Below are 20,139 nucleotides of genomic sequence, written 5' to 3'. Positions count from 1 at the left end.
CAAGCAAGTGGTTAATGTGCATGCCAGAGCAGCTCATCTCAGGTGACACTCAGCTTTTATTAATAGTCCTTTTGGTTTTTTGTCTCCAGAAGGCACTGAGGAGTTCTGCTGGTCTGCAAAAGAATTGGTCAATTTTCCTCAGTCCTACTCTCAACCTGAATACACTGTGAGCATCTTGTGCCTAGTGAGCTATGTAGAGGGTAAAAGCCGTTTCAAACACTGACTTCTCTGCAATGAGTAGCATTTTGCTTAAAAATGTTTGAATGAGACTATACATATATATATTTCTAACTTACAGACAGGCAATATTTTAACCCAGTATTTTTAAGCTGAAGGCTGATGCGACTTGTCATACACCAAATATCCTGTTAGTGTTTCTGTAATTCAATCAAGGACAACTTGTTGGGATGTTCCATCTGCTTTCATATACTGACAAAAAGAAATTCAACAGCAGCACTGAGAATTGTGACTTATAAACTATTTAATACTTTCTCAACTTGCCACTAAAATAATAACATCTAAACAAAATATTCAGATATTATGTAATATGTTTATTTTTTTTAAATCCAATTTGTAAAGGTCCCTTTTTAAACAAAACAAGAACAAAAAAATCAACACAATTCAGAGGGCTTATCTCATTTACCATATTCTTCCCCACTCTTCACTTATAACACAAGCAGCAACTTTAGCATTAGTGCTCATATAGTGCACTTATATGAATTCTGATTTGTGTATTAAGCATTAAATACAATGTATTTTCCATGAGCATGGCCCAAAGAGTACACAATGTTACATTTTCAAAGCATATGTTAAAAAAAAAAAAGACAATAAATGTATATCCAAGACAGTCAAACTCAAATATTTTGACTTGGCAAATTCTATAACGAGTAACAGCAATTTTTAAACTGTGTACAAAGCAGAACAGTGCCAACATGCCTCCAGTCTGTGAGCTATGGTAAAACATCAAGCACACATACAAAGGAGAGAAGCCAAAGAAACCCACCACAGAGCTAACCTGAGGCACACCCAACTGCGACCGAACAAAGGCAGCCCACTTTCCCACTCTGTAATGCAAAGAGCCCAACAACAACAAAAAGCACTTCTACGCTACAGAAAGTGAAACAGCAACTTCTTCCAAATTTGTCTCTGCATTTTTAAACAACTTGTTGGGAAAATTTAAAGATGAACATCTAATTATACCAAACAAATGTACAAACTATAAAGTCAGAGAAGCTCCAGAAGATTGCCACTTTCAACCTTGCATAGTGAGAGCTGGCATTGATATTGCTACCATAGCTTCAGCAGAAGATACGGAAAAGAAAAATCTTTACCTCTAAGTGATGCACATATGTAACATTTTCTTCACAAAATTCAGTTAAACATTGTTTTAATAAAAGGGAAAACAGCTCTAAAAAGGGAAAGATAGTGTTAACAAGCTTAGAAAAGAAATACAAAACCAGAACATTCCATAATAAAAAAATTAAAACAATTAACATTCCATCATGACAGCACCTATTTTATCACTAAATAAGCCCCATACATGCAACAAACTACAACTACTGTATAAGGCTGTCAAATCAAAGGTTTACTTTTCATATAAACAAAGTGTAAAAATAGCAACAAGTTGCGATCTTCAAATTTAATGCTATGTGAGGATTCTGTCCCCCTAGTTTCATTTGGTAGCAATTTCAATATGCATTTGATATAAATGTCATTCATCTAGGAACCGTGGTACAAATACATTGTGCCTAGGACAGTATTGTCGTATCTCTGTTCAACCTTGACAGAATTGGAATGCTCAACGACACTACTGAGTTCAGGGATGCTTTCAGCAGTATCCCCAAAACCATGATAGTGTCCATAGTGCAAAGTGTCTCCAGGATCCTCCACCCACGAGGGCCGGTTAGAAACACAGCTACTCGGGCTTCCATTCAGGTGGAGAGATCCACACATATCGGTGGAATTACTCATGGCTTTTTCCGGCTCCTCGGTGCCGTTACTGGTGTGAACTCGGTGCCTACTGGGAGAAGTGACTCCGGGAATTACTCCGTTGGGTGTTAATGCTAAGCACTCCTCACGCCTGGCATCCATCCCACTGAGCTGCTGTGCGGCGGTGAAATCCAAATGTCCATTGATGGCACATCCATTTGTCAGTGCATTCAATATGGAGCTACTGCTATTCATATCTGCATTAAGAAATACACCTGTCACCAACAATTAAGAATAAATCGAAATACATCAAAACGTCTCCACTATACTTCACTTACTTAAAAATGTTTCCATACACAGCTTTGAAAAGAAATCTATCCTTTCTTTATAACAACGTAGGTAGTTCCAAGTAAGGAGATCTGACCAGTAAGTTTGTGGCATGGGTTCTTATGTTGAAAATGCAACTATCTATCCACATTTGTTTTGAAAATACGCCTATACTAATCTTTGCAAAGACAATGGCAACTTCTTAGGTTTTTTTGGGATTTTTGTTTTGCATTTAACTGCATTAAATGAGTGCAGCAGACAACATCCTGGGTAGTGTTTTCAAGGGTGGAACTGAAGTGATCTTTCTACCTTTCCACCCTAACTGTAATGCCCTCTTGAGATACAAGATTATGTACATACAAGAACTGAGTATCTATGAAAGGTGAACGGTGGTTTTTTTCATTTTTCAGCTGCACTTTAACTGTGGCTTTTTTTTTTTTTTCCTTCTATTTTTCTTTTTAGTTGTAACCCTCACAGTACAGTAAGCACTGAAGTAAGTCAAATAAAGAAATGTTTGGGTGCTAATATTTAAAATGTTTCCAAGTTCATTTATTCAGAAAGTACTTCAATGAACCTAGCAGCTTGCCAGATTAACATACTGGGCAGGTTTGTATTTAATGCTACGTTTATAATAGCATGTGTACAATCCACATGCAAAATGCCACACAATAGCAACAGTAGAGTGCACAGAAGACTGAAAAATAGTAGTGGGAAACAAAATTCTAAAAACGTGCATGCAAAAATCACTGACAACTGTTTTGAAGCATTTTCCCCTTTGAAGTTAGTAATTAGTACAATAGGTTTTCTTTCCATGAACAGATTTCATCAGTCTGTCTGAAATGCATGTTTTTGCAGTGGTACTCAAAAGTACTAGCACAAAAAATGCATGATATATTCTGCTTTTAAAATATAATTTATGTCTATATTGGTAAAGATGAGCAAGGCAAACATAGCAACTATGGAGCTATGTGGTGACATTTAAAGATTTTACATCCTGTGATTATCCTTGGATACATGCACATATGTTTATGTCTCCATGAACGCATAAAGCCATGTGCAAAACAGGACTGCATTTACTGCGTGTATGCAAATTAATTCAGTTAATTTAGTCTGTTGGCAACTTCCCACATTTGTAAAACACTGGGTTCCCATTTAAGTGACACATAATGAGTACCACTGTCTGACAAGGAAGAATCTGGAGTTTTGGTTCTCTCTCAGTTTTTTGCATGGCAATTATTTGAAGTACAAATTACAACATCAATACTTCAGAGACACCAGTATGTTACACAAGAAATGTGTCCAATTTGTAACTCCCTGTATGTACTAACTGGACTTTCCCATTTAGTCCCTACATCAGTTAAAATAACCACATCAGCCAAACTCACTAACCATGAATTCTCATCAAAAGTGGAAAAAACCCCCCACAAACCCATCAAGACATCAAAGTTAATACTTCAGTGATGAAAACGCACAGAAGGAGTTTCATATAGTGTTTATTAACTGAAAAGTGCAAAATTTTAACTGCTTAAAAATAAACCATTATAGGCTGGTTTTGCCAAATCAAACTTAATAAATCTGGCACTTCCATTTGTTAATATGCAAAAGTAGGTAATGAATAGTTCTAGTGATAATTATAGAATGTTATTGTTGGTTAAAAATGAGCACTTAGAGTAATACAGTAATAGAGTATATTTATGAAAGAAAACAATTTTTCCATAAATAAGAACACTTAGTAATTATCACTGGAAAATATCATAGTCTACTTTTAAACTATTGACTATATATATGTATATATATTTGTTCATAATATATTAAAATATCTATTATTTATCATTCCCTTTGTTGAACTGGATCTGTGGTACAAAGCATAAACATATTTCTGGCAGAAAAAATTGATAAATAGGAATTTCTGAATGTAATAATGTACTACCGCAGTAACTCCATGTCAACCTACAAAGTGCAAAATAGGCTGACACAAGTTTTAATCAAACTCTATACACATCCTGCTACCAAAAGCATCTAGATTAAGCAGCCCTTAAAAAAATCTAGAGCATTAATATTGACCAATCCTAGTAACATTTCGACTGTTTCATGACGATTGGTACAAAACACGAGATCTGCTTGCCCAGGTACACTAGTTCCAAATAGTAGATTAAAACTGTAATGTCTGGTCTTCTATTTACATAAAAAACCCCACAGCAGGATCCTGCACTTAGGATTGTGTCCTAAGCATTGTGTCTGAGCAAGTTTTGAACACAAGGTGTATGTCCAGGCTATTTTCTATAGCATTTATTGTACTATTTTGAATGTAGCTTTGTCACAACATGTATTTTCAGAGTTAGGATATGTTTCCCTATCAAGTCTTACTATCTACTCAATCAAAATTAAACAAATAATTTAACTTATTTGTGAATTTCCTTTAACTCAAAATTATAGCAACTAGAAGCAAGGCACAATGTAATACAAGCCTCAGGTTAAAAGTGAAACAGACATCGTGGACTTCTGTTTACCTGAAATATTAAGGAATTACTACTAAACCTTCTCTTTCACCATGACAATACATTGCATGAAACAGCTAATTTTCGATACCTACTAAACCCCCAATATAATGGGTGTTACAGCAATACAATAGTTTTCAAGACTCCAGACAACAATGTGCAAAAATAAAAGACTAGGTTTTATACTTAAATTAAAAATAAAATGCATATTGATTCTTGCAACGACAAGGAGTTTGCATTGCAGAAACAGTGTATATTTCAATTTCTTTTGGTCCAACAGAAGTACTCTCCTGTTGTTTGGTGTCTTCAACCATTTGAATGTTGTTGTAGTTAACAGGAAACTGTCCACTCCCACCTGATACAACAGCAAACTCTCTATCAACGTGCATATTGTCAGCATCATCCTCAGCTCCTCCATTCAGCATTGGTATTAAGCCATCAAAGCTGTAAGCTGACAAAAAAAGTCGCATTTAGTCATTAGCACCCACATGTAAACTCAGCCAACAAAAAGCTGAGTACTTTGATTATTAAAGCAAAACAGAATTTCCAGGGTACCTATTAGACTTTGCACCTACATATTAGTTACTATTCTGATGTACAAAAAGTTGAATGAAGAGAAATTTAAGTTACTCATATTTAGGCTTTACAGGAGATGTGTCCAACTCACATTTGTTTACTGCCAGTTTAGATTGCTCCCTTTTTCACTCCCAAGGGCCTGGTCCCAGTAACCCACCCTTATCCATACCAGACTGTTCCAGGGATCTCTTCAAGAGCTGAATAAGCAGAACTGTCTTCCGAGAGAAGCTGCCAAGTGGTTAGACTGCTGGGGGGAATGCTTAATAAGCAGGATGGGCTTGACTTCACTACTACTTCTTGTACCTACCCAGGGCAGTGCTCCACTACTACCCCAGCCTGCACTGCCTTGCTCTCACACTGACAACACGCTTTTCTACACACACTGCACACACCCTTAATATTACGTTATAAATGCCTGTTTTGGCAGAGTGCAATTCAGCTCCCATTACCTTGGGCACAACTAAAATTTTCATAAACTACTAATTTTTAAAGAACCTGAAGCCCTGAAGTGTTCCAGGGCCAAAGAGATCACTGAGGGCTTAAAGGACATCAGGGCCCTTGGATCAGCAGGCTTCAAATCACCCTAAACCAGGAAGGGAAAGACTTTTTTTTTAAGTTATCTTGAGGAATATGTAAGTGCAGTTTCATGTCGGCCAATTCCAGGGTCCAGCTGAGGGCTGAACTAGAGGGGCCAGGATTACAACTAACACAAATCTAGCTGTGTGACCAGCTGGCCCAGTATGCATCATCATCTTTGAACCTGTGCACCACCCCTTGCTGACCTTCCCACGAAGGATGGAATTTCTGGAATTGATTTCAGAAAAATGGACATAAAACACGGGTTATGCTTCTAAGTCAAAATTAAAAACTATTTATCATGTATTCTGAAAGTGGTCACCAATTTACTTCTGTTAATTACACTTAAATAACCATTTTCTATCACAGCGTATTGTGTATCAGTGTTGCCTAATTTTGAGGTTTAAGGCTTTTTTAAATACTATGCACCTGTCAGCAGATAGACCTGTGTGCATATAAAAAATAACATGTAAAGCCCATCCACTGCCCAGTTTAGTTATTCCAGGGCAGAGCACACCTTAAGCATTTATCTCTCAACTCTAGTGCTTACAGGTTCTTGTAAGGGACATATGCTGTCACAGCAAGTAGTTTCAAAGCAGTGATTGTTCTGATTTGGGGGTATGGCCATCAAAACCTGACTTTTCCCTGCCAATACAGGCTGGCTTCCCTCTCTGAACATCTGGAATCTCCTGTGCAAATAGTCTTTTAAAGGACAACAGACCAGTGTGGTTTTAGTAAGGGTCTAAAATTAACACAAAATTGGTCTTGCTCTGTAAAAAGGCCAGCTAAGCACAAAGATGTACTGATAACTCATTACTCAGCACTGTTGTTTACCAGAACGCCTCAGGAACAGTGACTCATTCTCAGTGCAAGAGACTTTTACATCAGTGCAATGGTTATTACTGATGCTGATGTCTTTGAGGGCAAACATGTCAGATTAGAAACTGCAGCTTCCACAGCTGAGATGCATCTCTTAGTTACTCCAAAAACCTTCAAGCAAAAGCAGCAGAGCTTTTGCATTTGTTTGTGAAGGTCATAAAAAGTCATACTGGTAACAGTTTGAAAAGTTACCTACTCCAATTTCTTTTACAACATTGCTGTAATTGCTCAGGGGCACTGCTTCACTTCGTGCACTATTTGCTCAATCTAACAGGTACTGGACCAACTCTGTGCAGTGAAAAGATAATGCAGATACAGCACCACTCCCCCACAGGGTGGGGAAACGCTGACTATTGACTAGCTTGGAGCATATTCTGAAAGAGACAGCTGCTTAGGAACACTCAGATGGAGCAGATCTCCAAAATGCAAGGTAATGCAGTGACTCCTGGTAGCAGATCAATGGACTGAAAACATCTTTCTGCAGTTGTTAAGGTACTGTGTACTGGGCAAGTTTTCTTGTTCTATGTAGCTACTTAGGAAATATCTATTCCCGAAGTCTTGTATTTAATTGCACAGGGACTCCTCTCCATAATGAAATTTATCATTTAGACCAGCTACATGACGCGATATATCCTGCTTATGACTGGCAATGGAGTACCCAGTTAAAGTCTCTCATTTTGGTATAGGTGAAGTGCTGTTTGGATAGGAAGTAGTGAACAAATAGTGGTATTGATATTGATGAGATTTATGTTGCCTTATGTCGTATTTAGAAGCATGGTTTAGGTATCAATTTCTCCTTTGCTATCTAGAATTGAGCACTGTTTAAGCCCATTCCATTCAGCTCAAAGTCCCTTATATTAGAATATTAACTTTAACTGAATGAAGTGTCAATGAAGACTTGTGAAGTCTCCTTCCTGATGCTGAAGAAAAGCATCATCAGGAAAAAGGAGGTTTGAGTGCAAAACTATTCTCTTGATTTTAGTAGGAACTTAGTGGGATGACCAATAAAAAGGAAGAAAATAATTCTCAACCACATTACTCAAGATATTTCTAAAAAAAGATTTCTCTACACAGAGCTTGCAAAAAATATCTTTAGGTTGTACTATTCCATCATTGCTGGTGAAGCATGATACAAGGCTCAACATACAAGGCTGGATAGGAAACCATAAGGTTCATTCTGGTCTTACACCCTTGTGCAAGACGGCAGTTCCTCTTGGAAAACAATCCTGGAAACTTAGGATATGTTAATTTACAGACACAACCCCTCTTGATTTGGGAAACCCTTCTGCATTCAATTTCTTCCATCCACCTTAATCGCAGTTTCTGAACTGTGAATTAATCCCTGAATGGAAAATTACCATCAGAACATCCAGGCATCTCTGTGAATCAATGGAACATTACTTGGCCCTCCTGAAGCTGAAGAAACTGAGGAAGGAATAGAAGCTAATTTCAGCTTGTACTCCTCTGCATAATTATTCTGAGCATCATGCAGCTTTAGCACTCTCTGGAAACAGAAATTTCTGAACACGCCACAATGATGATAGATAGAACTGGGATCTTGCAGCATGGAATAATTGTATTAATCTGCTTCCTGTATTAGCATGTAATTTAGATATGTGAGTTTGTCAATAATACTCAACATCCACTCCAGGAGACTTTAAAACATTTATTTACTTTCCTTTCTCAGCAACAGTATCAACCCATCCCTTTTACCTCTGGAGTCTCACCTTCTGTTCTAGCCTTCTTTACTCCAGCAGACTCCGCATCTTCAAAGGATCTCTTTCGACTTGTCCCACCACTGAATGGATTGGGACCTGCATTCTGATGAACCCCATTTAAGGTGCCATTGCTATAGAAATGATTCAGGTGACAGTTCTGGAGGTTCAAGAGAAACTGGGCACATTCTTGGAAGCCCTGGGTATGTGCAAGGTCTGCTGCTGTCAGGCCACTGGCATTTCTCAAGCTGTACAATACAAAGAAACTGGATTACACTCATTCATCAGGCTAGCTGGCTGCTGCTGCTGCCCTTACTGACTATCTATCTGCTGGTGATGAGAGAAAACATACACTTAGCAAATCTTCCATTAAGAAATTAGTTATCAATCTTAGTTTTATAACTGCCTTAACTTTTTGCACATATATCTCACTTCTAAGCAAAATTTGGGAAGACAATACACTTTTAAATAAAATCAATATACTATGTGCCTTAAACCATCTTCCTATTTAAACTTCTCAGAATGCTTTATTCTAAAATAGTCTGAAGTAGCTGATCTTTACATAAACTTCAGACTAATTTAAGTGTCGAATTTTACCATCTTCTGCAGTTTATTCTGCAATCTATTGCTTTAATTTGAGCAAAAGATCAAATACTCAAAACAAACTTAACATGACTTGGCAATTGTCCATGGCATTCTGGTTTCTAAGGTAACAACAACAATCACTATTTTTCCTAACAACAAAATATATACATATATAGTAAAAGATAGATAGAGAAAGATGCTATATTTAGTTATGCTTTGCTTATACTTTTGTTTCTGGTTTGTTTCTCATTTCAAAGTGTGTGACATCATAAGTGCTGGGACTTGCTTTGGCAATTTCAACCAAGACTTTTCTGTGCACAAGAGAATGGCAGTGGATTTTGCATACTCTAGTCCAGCAAGGAGGTTAGGAATGAAATCAGGGAGGATATGTAGAGATGTAGAAGTTTAATTTGAAAAAGTGCTGTATCACATGCATTTACACAAACACACAGGATGTCTTCTTATCAATTTAGGCTAACTTCATCAGGAAGAGCACAAAAGCAGAGACAAGAAAGCCAGGAATGACAAAACTAGATGATGCAAAATATGCCAATTAATCTTTCCTAGTATTTTTCCAGAAAGATGTAACTAGTCAGAAAAATGGAGGTTTTGTTTCTTGGCTTCAGCCATCTGAACAAGTCCACTGCTTATAAGAATTCAGAAGATTAATAGACCTGATTCTCTTGAAACTGCAGCTCATGAGAAGAATCTAAAGAACAAAGCCCAGATTTGCTTCCTAGATCACTATAACTTACTTGCTGTAAGAAAACCTTTAGAAATTGACTATTACAGCAAATCTTTTTCCATAAACGGATAAGCCACTTACTACAGAATCACAAAACTCATAACCTAAACCAGGGTTAATTTCATTCCAAACTACAGTATTCTAAGTCATATTTACTTGGACTACTAGTGAAAATCCACAGAACAGCATGCAAGAGTGCTCTAGAAAGTAAGACTTCAGAATACTGAAAAACCTAGCTAGTCAAAAGAAATGAAACTTCAAGGTGGTATTAGTTTTGAATACTTACAGGAGTGCTGCAAAGCAAATAATCTGTTCTGTGCATCCAGCATATATGAATGGGATTAAGATGAACAAAAGATAATTAAAACTAGCATCAGGAGAAAGTTTTAAACGTTGCTGAATCTTGAGATTCTGCCTCAAGAAGAAAAGCTCAGTTCTCTGATACCTTTTTTTAAATTTGTGAGCCCCAGTAAAAGAAATCTAAGCAAGAGCAAAATAAAGTTATGCAAAGATAAAAATGACCAATATAGTATTGAATGCTCACCTAATCTTTAATCTAAACTTTACAAAGTTCAAGGAGTCAGTAATTCTACTACTTAGCAAGTACTACTGAACTCTGCTTTTCAAAATTGACTGTAAGAGACTACAGTTATCATTTTCCAAAGGATCCAAAGATGCCAGAGGTATTTGGAGACTATAAACTAAGATCAAAGCGTGCAAAGCTACACAACCAAACCCTAGGAAAGAAAAATTAAATTTTCCAGAAAAAAAAATAGGAGTCAGAGTTTGCAAAATTTTAAAATGCAATGATCTTTTGATATTTAAAGATCTGCCCCATTCCTACCTCTTCCTGAACAAATTATTCTTAACAAGTAGACAAAGATATGCTTCTTTTACAGAAATATTCTGAGAGCACTGCCTAGATTTTCAAGGGATTCAAGTGTATTGGATTCAACATTCTTGCTTCTGAAGTTTAGAAACACCTCTCTTAAAGGTGTGAATCTGAATTTAGCCTATCAAGTTAGTAATGAAAAGAAAAAAAAGTTCAATGAAGAAGATTGTAAGTTCTAGATGACTCTAGAAACTGTTTGAACAAATGTTATGGAAGATAACACAGCTGTAAAATTCTCTCTGCTCACTTACAGTGGGAACACTAATTTGAGGATCTTTTCTATACCCCGTTGTCCATGTCCATGATTTTCATCAAAGCCTGATTATTCTTGGACTTTCATAAACTTTCAAGTTTCTGTTATTCTGGCTTGCATTCCAATATTAACAGGAAGAAGAAAAGGAAAAGCTGACAAATTCTGCAGAAGCCTTCCATCACTTTCTCAAAAACAGGCTAGAAAGATAAAAAAGACCTACTTCTATAGCTGATTTCTCTATGAGGAAAAAAATCTGTCAGTGGGAACACAAAAGGCAGCAAGAGCTGGCTGTGCTATATTGGCCTATCATAACAAAATACAAGTAATCAAAAGAATTGCCTATGTAAATAAGAACAAAATAGGAATGAAAATGCCCTTAACAGATACCATGGAGTTTTTCCAGACTGGAATAGTTTAGGTATTTTCAAAGTAATTTAGAAATATCGTCAATTACTGTAAGGACTCTGAGTCTGTAACAGGAAAACAGTCTAATACAGTACTTCCAGAAACCCTGGAGTACTGGAATGAATTAAAAAGCTAGAATATATACTAGACCATTCTTTAAAATTATTAGTCTAAACTCAGAGTGGAACCATTCTGTTACAGCTGTAATTACAAGGAACTTGGAACACATCTAAATACTAAATCTGCTGCCCATGTCTGGCAGTGAAGTGTCTGTCTCAGCTTATCCCAGGAGCTAAGAATTTAAGTGTCATTACTGTAGACAGACCAGATTATACAGATGAAAATAGAAATGGTCCACTGCCCCAACCCCACAAAAGAGAATTTTAACCTCTTATGTGCAATCCCTATTGTCAGCCCTTTGTTATGAATGGCAATTGTGTGTAAACTGACTATCAAGTGAAAAGGAAGAGGAATGGTATGTGATTCACTTGGCTACAAAATGCAGTAGCCATGTAACATGGAATCCATGGCTAAAAAAATGGAAGAAAACTCAACAGGCAGAAAATTCAGAGATAATCACTATATTCAAGTAAATTTGCATTTATTTCAGTTATTAAGCATCCCTTGAAAGGTACTTCATTTATCATAGCTGCTAACATAAGGAAAAGGATTGTTAAAGGATATTATAACTGAAAGTAACTTCAAGACCTGGGCTGTGAAATAAGAACACTGGAAAAATAAAGTAAACCAGTTGACAACATGGACAGAACTACCATAATGTCACAGATCTTGGAAAAAAAAAAAAATCTTCTTTTCCACTCATCCTCCACTATTTTCAGAAAGTAAAAAAACCCTTTGGTACCAGCTCTGATCTTTAGGTATCCTAAACCTTGAAATAGTGGAAGTCCCAAGAAGCTCAGAACACACTGAAACTGAATCTACAGCTAAACTGTCCTTTTGTTACTCCTAATCATACAGCAAATATGACAGGTCTATTTCTCCAGCTGCATTACTCAGACTTAAAAATTGAGTATGGAAATTTCTAGCAGGTTTTACATTTTGTTTTGTAGGGGGTTTTGCTGTTATTGGCTTTTTAAGAAAACTTTTTGTTTTGTGATGAAGATGCCAAACTTAAGGACAAGCTTATATTTCTTTTCAAGGTTTGTCTCTAGGCTAGGCTTCTAGCTGTAACAAGACAAATAGCATTTTTCAAATTAATTCATTATGAAGGAAGAAGCCAGCAGCAAGGGAGGTGTGGAAGGATGGAAAGAAGACATATGAAAATCAGAGTAAGTCTTGGAAAGTGATGTTTTATGTTTAGTCAGCCTTTATTAAACAGTATTCATTGACTTGGTGCAGAATGTTCTAAAGGCTGGCCTAGTTAGTCAAATCAGAGAGCAGTACTCCAAAAACTTAAATCCTTCACTCTCCAGTAAAAAAAAGAAAAAAAAAATAACCAAAAACAACTCTAAAGGTGAGTCTAGTTACAAGAACAAGTGGAAAAACTGAAGAAAGGACACTGAAAACAAAAGCTCTGAAAACATAATTTCTTTTTTGGCACCTGCTCTTGACAGGAACATACATGAAGGCATTAACTGACATAAAGGAGGACAATTCCTTACTTAACATTGCCCAGGGATAAAGGCAGTGGTCAGAAAATCAATTCACTCCATGTTAAGAAAACACATATCTTGCATCTTTTCCAAGGCAATTCAAGTATTTGAAAAATGACTGAGTCCCGTTCAGGTTTTTTCACTTAGCAGCAATTTTTTCCAATATACTTTATTCACTGTTTCCATGTAATTCTTATTACTAGAAACAATGACCAAAAAAAAAAAAAAAATCATGAAGCACAGTATTATTTACCCTCAGCCTTCTTGTAGGGTAAAATCCAGGAGCTGGGAATAAAAACACCTTGTTTTCTTCGAACTACAGAAGTATAAGAGGCTAATTCCAAAGCAAAAGAAGAAAGCCAAATGAAAGGAAGGATACATTTTCATATTATAAGGTTATTCTAAATAGAAAAAATCCATGCGAAAAGATGGTGGAAGTCTGAATACAGATGAGTAGGTGATCTTGAAGTTTTCTTGACATATGACACTTGCATCGTTCTGTAGTGAAAGATGTTTTATAAACAAACTCAAAACACACACTGCTATTTTGAGTTAACATTCTGGATTTTGCATATACATTTATTCACAGACCTACAGTGCTTAAAACAACACTCTTGTAACATGTTTTTTCTTCTTCCATCAAGTGATATCCACAGGCAGTCTTCAAAACTGACTGATCTTGGCATGAAGAGGACTTGTTTTTAGCATTCATTTTTCTCCCTCTGGGTTGATATCATCTGAACTCCCCCTCTAAATGCCCGGTCCATCTGAGAGTCCTGGTATCCAACTAAAGCAGCTATAAAGAGGACACCGATGAAGGATGCCTTTAGGTATTTTCTTCTTATGAAATGCTTTTTTAAAAATCTTGGCTGTGAGTGCAATTCAATTGTTGCTCAAAACCAAGAAACAAGTGCATTATCTGGCCAAACAGGATTGGTGTACAGAAGCACTAAGTTAACTTTCAGTTTAGCTTTATTTAGGACAAAATTTTTATTATTTCAATCTAATTTAAGAAGTTTACTAAAGAAAGGAAAAAAAACTGAGGCAATTTTAAAAAAAAATATTCAAGATGCTTCCACTACAGCTAAGCCATAGAAAGTAAAAAAACCCCAGACACTCAAAATTTAGAATTGTTTAAATATGACTTTGTGGCAAGGAAGATTTATTTCATTGTAACTTACAGAATTTACTCTTCGAAAGATCTGTAGAAAGAAAACAAAGACTTGTGCTTCTCACATTGAATTATAAATGCTATTGAATTTATTAAAAAAAAATTGCTTCGAAGTTGCTTTAACTGTTCATTTTTCATATTCATTGGCAGAAAATAACCAAGTAGATTTCTATGTCTTTTTAACATAGAAATACACTACCTTCAACTTATAATGTCACATACCTTGAAAAACAAAACAAACATTTTCTACATAAAAAGTCAACAATAAGTATCTTTGAAAATCATATATGTAAAAAAAACCTCCTAAATGTTTAATTTGAAATAGTGATTACAGCACCTACAGCTTACTGTGTTTTTGTTAATGCCATGCGACAATCTAAGAAAATAAACCACAGTTTTCGTATATCAATGTAATATCTGTTAAAAATTACTGATCTCAACTTATCTATTGTTAGTTTACAAATAAAAATGTAGATAATTGTAAATTAGGGTAAGCAAAGCATGCAAATCTATAGATTCTATATCTGAATTCCTAGATTAGCATTAAAACCAATCACCGCAACAAATACCTCAACAGTATGCCTTGTGTGCAGAAAGGAAGCGATACTGAACATTCAATGCCACAACTGTAAGGTTTTCGGAGAAGCACCTGTGGCAGTTTCAGCAGTTTCTATATGGAATGCTCCCCCTTTCTAGGATTACTTGAAAAAATCAAGTCAATTCGAATTACGTAGCTGTAAAACATTGACATGTGTAGTTTTTACAGTTTCAGAATCTTCTGTTTGATTTAAACGGGCAATGGTGCATAAACAGGAAACTTATATCATAAGGGATCACATATTTGCAGGCAACATTAATATTAAAAGTACATTAACATACATGAAGTGCTGTAGCACATTATTTAATATGTAAGCCATTATCATGTGACCACCTTAACAACAAGATACTAAGCCTTTTATGCCTTTAAAAGCATTATAACTTTCACCCTGAAACCAATTTTTCAGTTCTTCACTGAAATTTATACAGAATGGATTAAAGTTACCGGTCAACTCATGGCTTCAATTACTTTAAATTTAGTAGGCTGTATCTCAAAAGAATTAGTAGCTATTCCTATACAAAAATTAGCAGATACAAGGATTAAAAGAAAACAAAAGAAGAAAGAGAAAAAAAAAAAAAAAAAAAGATCAGAACACTAAAACGCCCACAGTGAGAAAAATCGTTTCCTATATAAACAGTAGTATACTAGTCTAAAATTTCTAAAGCAAAATTATTTTAAAATACTAAACTTTAAGTGTTTTGACCCTTTGGTGTCCAAATACAGAAGTTATAGAATCGTTTCAAACTTTTTTTTTCATATACCAAGAGAAAAATAATCTTAACTAAATAGATGTGTGTCACTGCTGGGGCAGCTACACAAATTAATGCTACAATTACACACTGGGCATCTACAAAAGCACAAGTTGGTGCCAAGTTTTTATTTCACAACAAAGTATTTGGCAGCTGAAATTATTTCAGACTTTTAAAAGCAGTGGTAGAGTTCACTGAAACATCAACCAAAAGCATAACAAGAGGAATATACTTGACAGGAAGACTCTGCTTTGTGAAGCTACTTTCTCCACAGGAAAACCAAGGTTCACTATGAATTATGCAGCTATAATTAGCTCCTAGATATTTCAACTCCTGACTGAGCAAACACCGGCAGAAGAAAGAATTCATTAACCATGGTAGGCAATGTTGCAATTACCACAAACATCACCATCAGGATTGTTTGTTTTATCTGTATTCCCATTTATATGCTTTAGTAAAGACTTCAAACAGTGCACTTTATTTTCAGTACCTTGTGTACAAAATATTCACATTTCCAGGTAAATTTTTCCCTGAACAACATAGACCTGCCTTGGCCTGGTATCAGCAACAATATTTTTAAATTCATATTTCATTACTTAAGAAGTGATTCCTAAAAACAATTCACAGAGAGAAGATATGGAAGACATGGTAACTCTTGAAAAAAAACAGTCTGACTGTAATACAGCATAAAAGAAAAGACCTTTCCAACTAAAATGAAAGTATTTCCTAGATCACTAGTGAAATTAAATTCCAAACAAGCATCGTTATAGTACTGCAGCCACTTTAAACACAAAGAGAATGTAAGAGTTACTTAGCTAACCTTATGACAATAAGAACTATCATTGCTGTTGCTTTCACGTTTCTAGAAACAGCAAGAATTGCAAATAAAGTTGCTAACAATGAAGAAAGCGTAATGGAAAAGTATTGAGGACAGGCTCAGAGCAAACTCTGACTTGAAAAGATAAAACCTTGCAACACAGATTTCTACCAAGATGACTCTAGTAGCAAATAAAATGACATTATTTCTCCTCAACATAACAACTGAAACCCAAAGATAGCGTAGACGTAGAAAAACGAAGGAAGTCAGCTTCTCTCAAATGTGCCAGACTTGAAAGAAAGTTCAAGCTGTTCAGTAGAAAAAGCAGGGACAGTGGAAGTTTGGAAATAAAACTGAAGTAAAGAGGTAAATTAATGTTAAGGTATTTTTGTGACAAAAGCAGGGAAAAAAAATGAAGAATGAAAGGACTACGGGTAATCGATGGTTTCACTATTTTTCCATACTAGAGACACTATTAAACTACACTTTTTTTTGTGTGTGTCAAAAATAACTTGTGTTTACTCAAGCAGATATAAAATCTTTTGGACTATGGAATTGCTGAAGTGCATAAAACCATCTTAAATGAGCTTTATGAAAAAGTTTTTCCAACTTAGATTTTTCTCCTTTTATAAGAAAATTTATCTATCACATATGAGCCAAATCAAGCAAAACAGAATGAAGCTGAAGATAATAATTTCACTAAGTTCTAATTTACCAAAGCTCTTCAATGGTTTGTTAAGCATCCATGCCATGAGATACATCTTGTAACCAGTAGTGTATGACACACATGAGAAAACTTTTCTGACCAACCAGAAAATGTTCTGGGCCATACCACAACTAATTCCTGGGCTTTTTTGTCTAGAGGCTACTAGGTACTAGCTGCTCTATGAACAACTTTAATGAAAAGACAGAAACCAGATCAGCAAACAAAACCAAAATCAACACAGCAGGCTAGAACAGACAATGCAATAAACAATCACCTCATCACCTATCTACTCAAAACCTACTGCCAGATCAAGCACAGCACGCCTACAGATCATCACCACTGACATCTGGGCTAACCATCAGAACTAGCAAGACTACTGAATTTGGGATATAATTGTTTCTTTCACTGTATTAAACTCTGGCCAAGCTCCACTTTGTAACACTTTGGGTTCTCCACTTGACTTAACTGTACCAAGGTTTCTGTAGCCAGAATAGCAACAGAATAGCATATCTTGCAGAAAAAAAAAATCTATCCTAAGGGAAACTGCACACATTAATGTGAACATTAGCACAATATCTTACATGAGGGCAGATCAGTGCCCACCAAAAAACCCCCAAACATTCCCATCAGAAATCTGAGCTATCCACATGTAAGTTTTCATAACACTTCCATATTCTTTACCCAGCTCTCTTAGACTGAAGGAAAGTGAAGAAACCAGAGCTATAAGGCTACTTACTAATGATTAAGCTAACCTATCAATCTCACATGCATCTAGTGAATTTCCTCTTTATGTTTCAGAAAGGTCATAAGTATCATTACTTTAATGATGGATTTTACTTTATTCATAGAAAGCACAACCTCTCATATTCTGCACTATTTTCCAACTGATGTCAGTAATCACTGTTGTTATTCCACCCCCACTAAGAATAATCTGTACTCAAACTGAACAGCAATTCAGTGGTGTGAGTTTGCCTCAGCTTCTTGCAATTATCAGGAATGTCAGTAACTGTGAAAACTACATTTTTCCAAACTAGTTTACTCTAAGACTGAGCCCTTCCTCATTTTTATCAGTCACCTCACCCATGCAGATACATTCTGCTTTGGTATTTCCAAATCTTTTCTCCAGACTAAATCCAAATTACTGCCACACTTCATAATCACAAGCTCCTGCAATAACACCTCCAGTATGGCCACAACCATAGCAACCAAACAAGAAACCAAACATGGAAGAAATAACCAAGCTTTACTTACAGGTTTTTTGAAGGGGAATTAGTGTTTCACCACTGAAATGTACATACCACTTTCAATTTTCCTTTCCATAAAATTTATATAAAATGTGATAACACGTGTATCCCTACACTGAAAAATGGTCACTATAAGAATACTACAGTAATGGGCCCTAAAATGCTTGTTATATACAGTTAAACAAGAACTGCCATATATTTTTCCTTAATTATACAGCAATGTCTAATAATGCAACAACAGCAATTAATCCAGCAGTTTAACTAGTATCTGGAGGCAATCAGGTTAATAAAAAAAAAAGTGTATGAAGTTGTCTGAGTCTGAAAAGTACCAGATTATACAAGCATTAATATACTAATTAACAGATAAGAACCTCTCTGTTGAAAAAAGCACCTAAAACCAAATCAAAAGTATGAGCCTAAAGCATTACTCTCAAAAAGAGGTTAATTTAATGACTGTAGGAAAGTAGGATGTTGGTTCTTCTGCACTGAACCTATGCTGTAATACTGCTTCTGAAGTAAAAAGGTGACATAGTCATGGCACTTCACAAGTACATTAACACCAGAAATGGACTGCAGTTCAATATTAAAAGTTTGGTAGCTAAGTTAGCTAGGAAACAAAAACAAGCTCACATTAAAAACCTTCAAGTAGCTACTAAGATTTTAAGAAATCAAGAAGATATCTATTAAGACAGATTTCTGAGCCCTGAGACCCTTCAAGCTTCCCCTCCAGACTGAAAAGGAACTGAGGGTTCGCATCACAAAGGAATGGCTGACTTCTGTGTTGTCATGAAAACAAGACATCACTACTATTCTGTCTCTTCACTAGAGGTGACTGATTTTCAGAAAGTCAAGAAATCTCAAAAATATAAATGAGAAGAATAAAAGCTGAGATATCTCAAGAGTGGTCACATGAAACAGAAATACAAGATTTTCATGAAAGACTTATCCAGCAGCACTAAAAAAATCACAGCAGACAGACTTCTGTTATGGTGGATGAAGAGCAGCTGTGAAGAAGAAAGAAGATAATAAAATTGCCTTTTTAAACAACACAATGCAGTTTGTGACACAAGAGCTTGAAAAGAAGAAATAAAATTAAGTACGTCCCTGTCAAAGAATGAGAATAAAGCTCTTGCTGAAAAACTTGGTATCAGTGATAGGGCATTCCTGGCATTAAATTTACACACTCAGATGTGAATGCCAGACAGCTTTAACAAGAAAGTGGCTGAAGTGTCTGCCTAAACCAGGTCAACATCACCATATGAATGTCATCTGGTGGAAACAGATGTACTGGTTTATTTACCCCAGCACATCACTTCTACTCAAACCTTGAGATCAGAGTATATTAAACTAGAAAGAAAATTATCTCTTGGGGGGGTCTCATAATATTCCATCATCGTATACAACCCAAATTTACCCAAAACCTGAAGATTTCTAGCAGGAAAATAAAAAGCTTTTCTACAATACTATTCAAATATCACGATCAATAAAACCCTAAAGCAAGAAAGAACTTGTGTTCAATTGGATGGGAGCATACAAAGCCATAAGTTACATCTCTCTCTATCCCAGGATAATAGAGTGTTTAAACCTTCCCTCTTTGCTCTAAATCAAGACACTAAGGAATATACAACTGCTTAAATGACAGCTGCAGAAGAATTTTTATTCTGAAATAAGTGGACACAATGCATAAGTGCACCACATGCAAATGGACATTAAACAAGTCAGGATAATCAACGCTTGCATCTGCTGCTTCTTTTTGATACAACAGTGTCCTGTGTTTACAGTTGAATTTTGTATTTTTATATATGCTGTGATAAAACTATATAACTACATTAAAACACAGCATTTACATAACAGTGCAAAA

At 35.8% G+C, this 20,139-nt stretch overlaps 1 protein-coding gene across 1 annotated transcript in view; it reads right to left on the bottom strand.

Moving 5' to 3' along the window:
• Positions 1–530: 530 nt before the first annotated feature.
• The window catches only part of ANKRD10 (ankyrin repeat domain 10), a 36,849-nt gene continuing 17,240 nt past the window's right edge, over positions 531–20,139 (bottom strand). Inside the window, exons 4-6 of the mRNA XM_066313815.1 lie at positions 8,513–8,748; positions 5,110–5,205; positions 531–2,186 (exon numbers count right to left, since the gene is read on the bottom strand). Of these exons, the coding sequence (XP_066169912.1) occupies positions 1,720–2,186; positions 5,110–5,205; positions 8,513–8,748 (799 nt within the window). The 3' untranslated portion in view covers positions 531–1,719. The remainder of the gene's footprint in view (positions 2,187–5,109; positions 5,206–8,512; positions 8,749–20,139) is intronic.

This window comes from Sylvia atricapilla, chromosome 2 (assembly GCF_009819655.1).
Source record: "Sylvia atricapilla isolate bSylAtr1 chromosome 2, bSylAtr1.pri, whole genome shotgun sequence".
Lineage (NCBI taxonomy): Eukaryota > Metazoa > Chordata > Aves > Passeriformes > Sylviidae > Sylvia > Sylvia atricapilla.
Note: the sequence above shows the minus strand (reverse complement) of the source record. Positions and strands in the feature narration are given on the sequence as shown.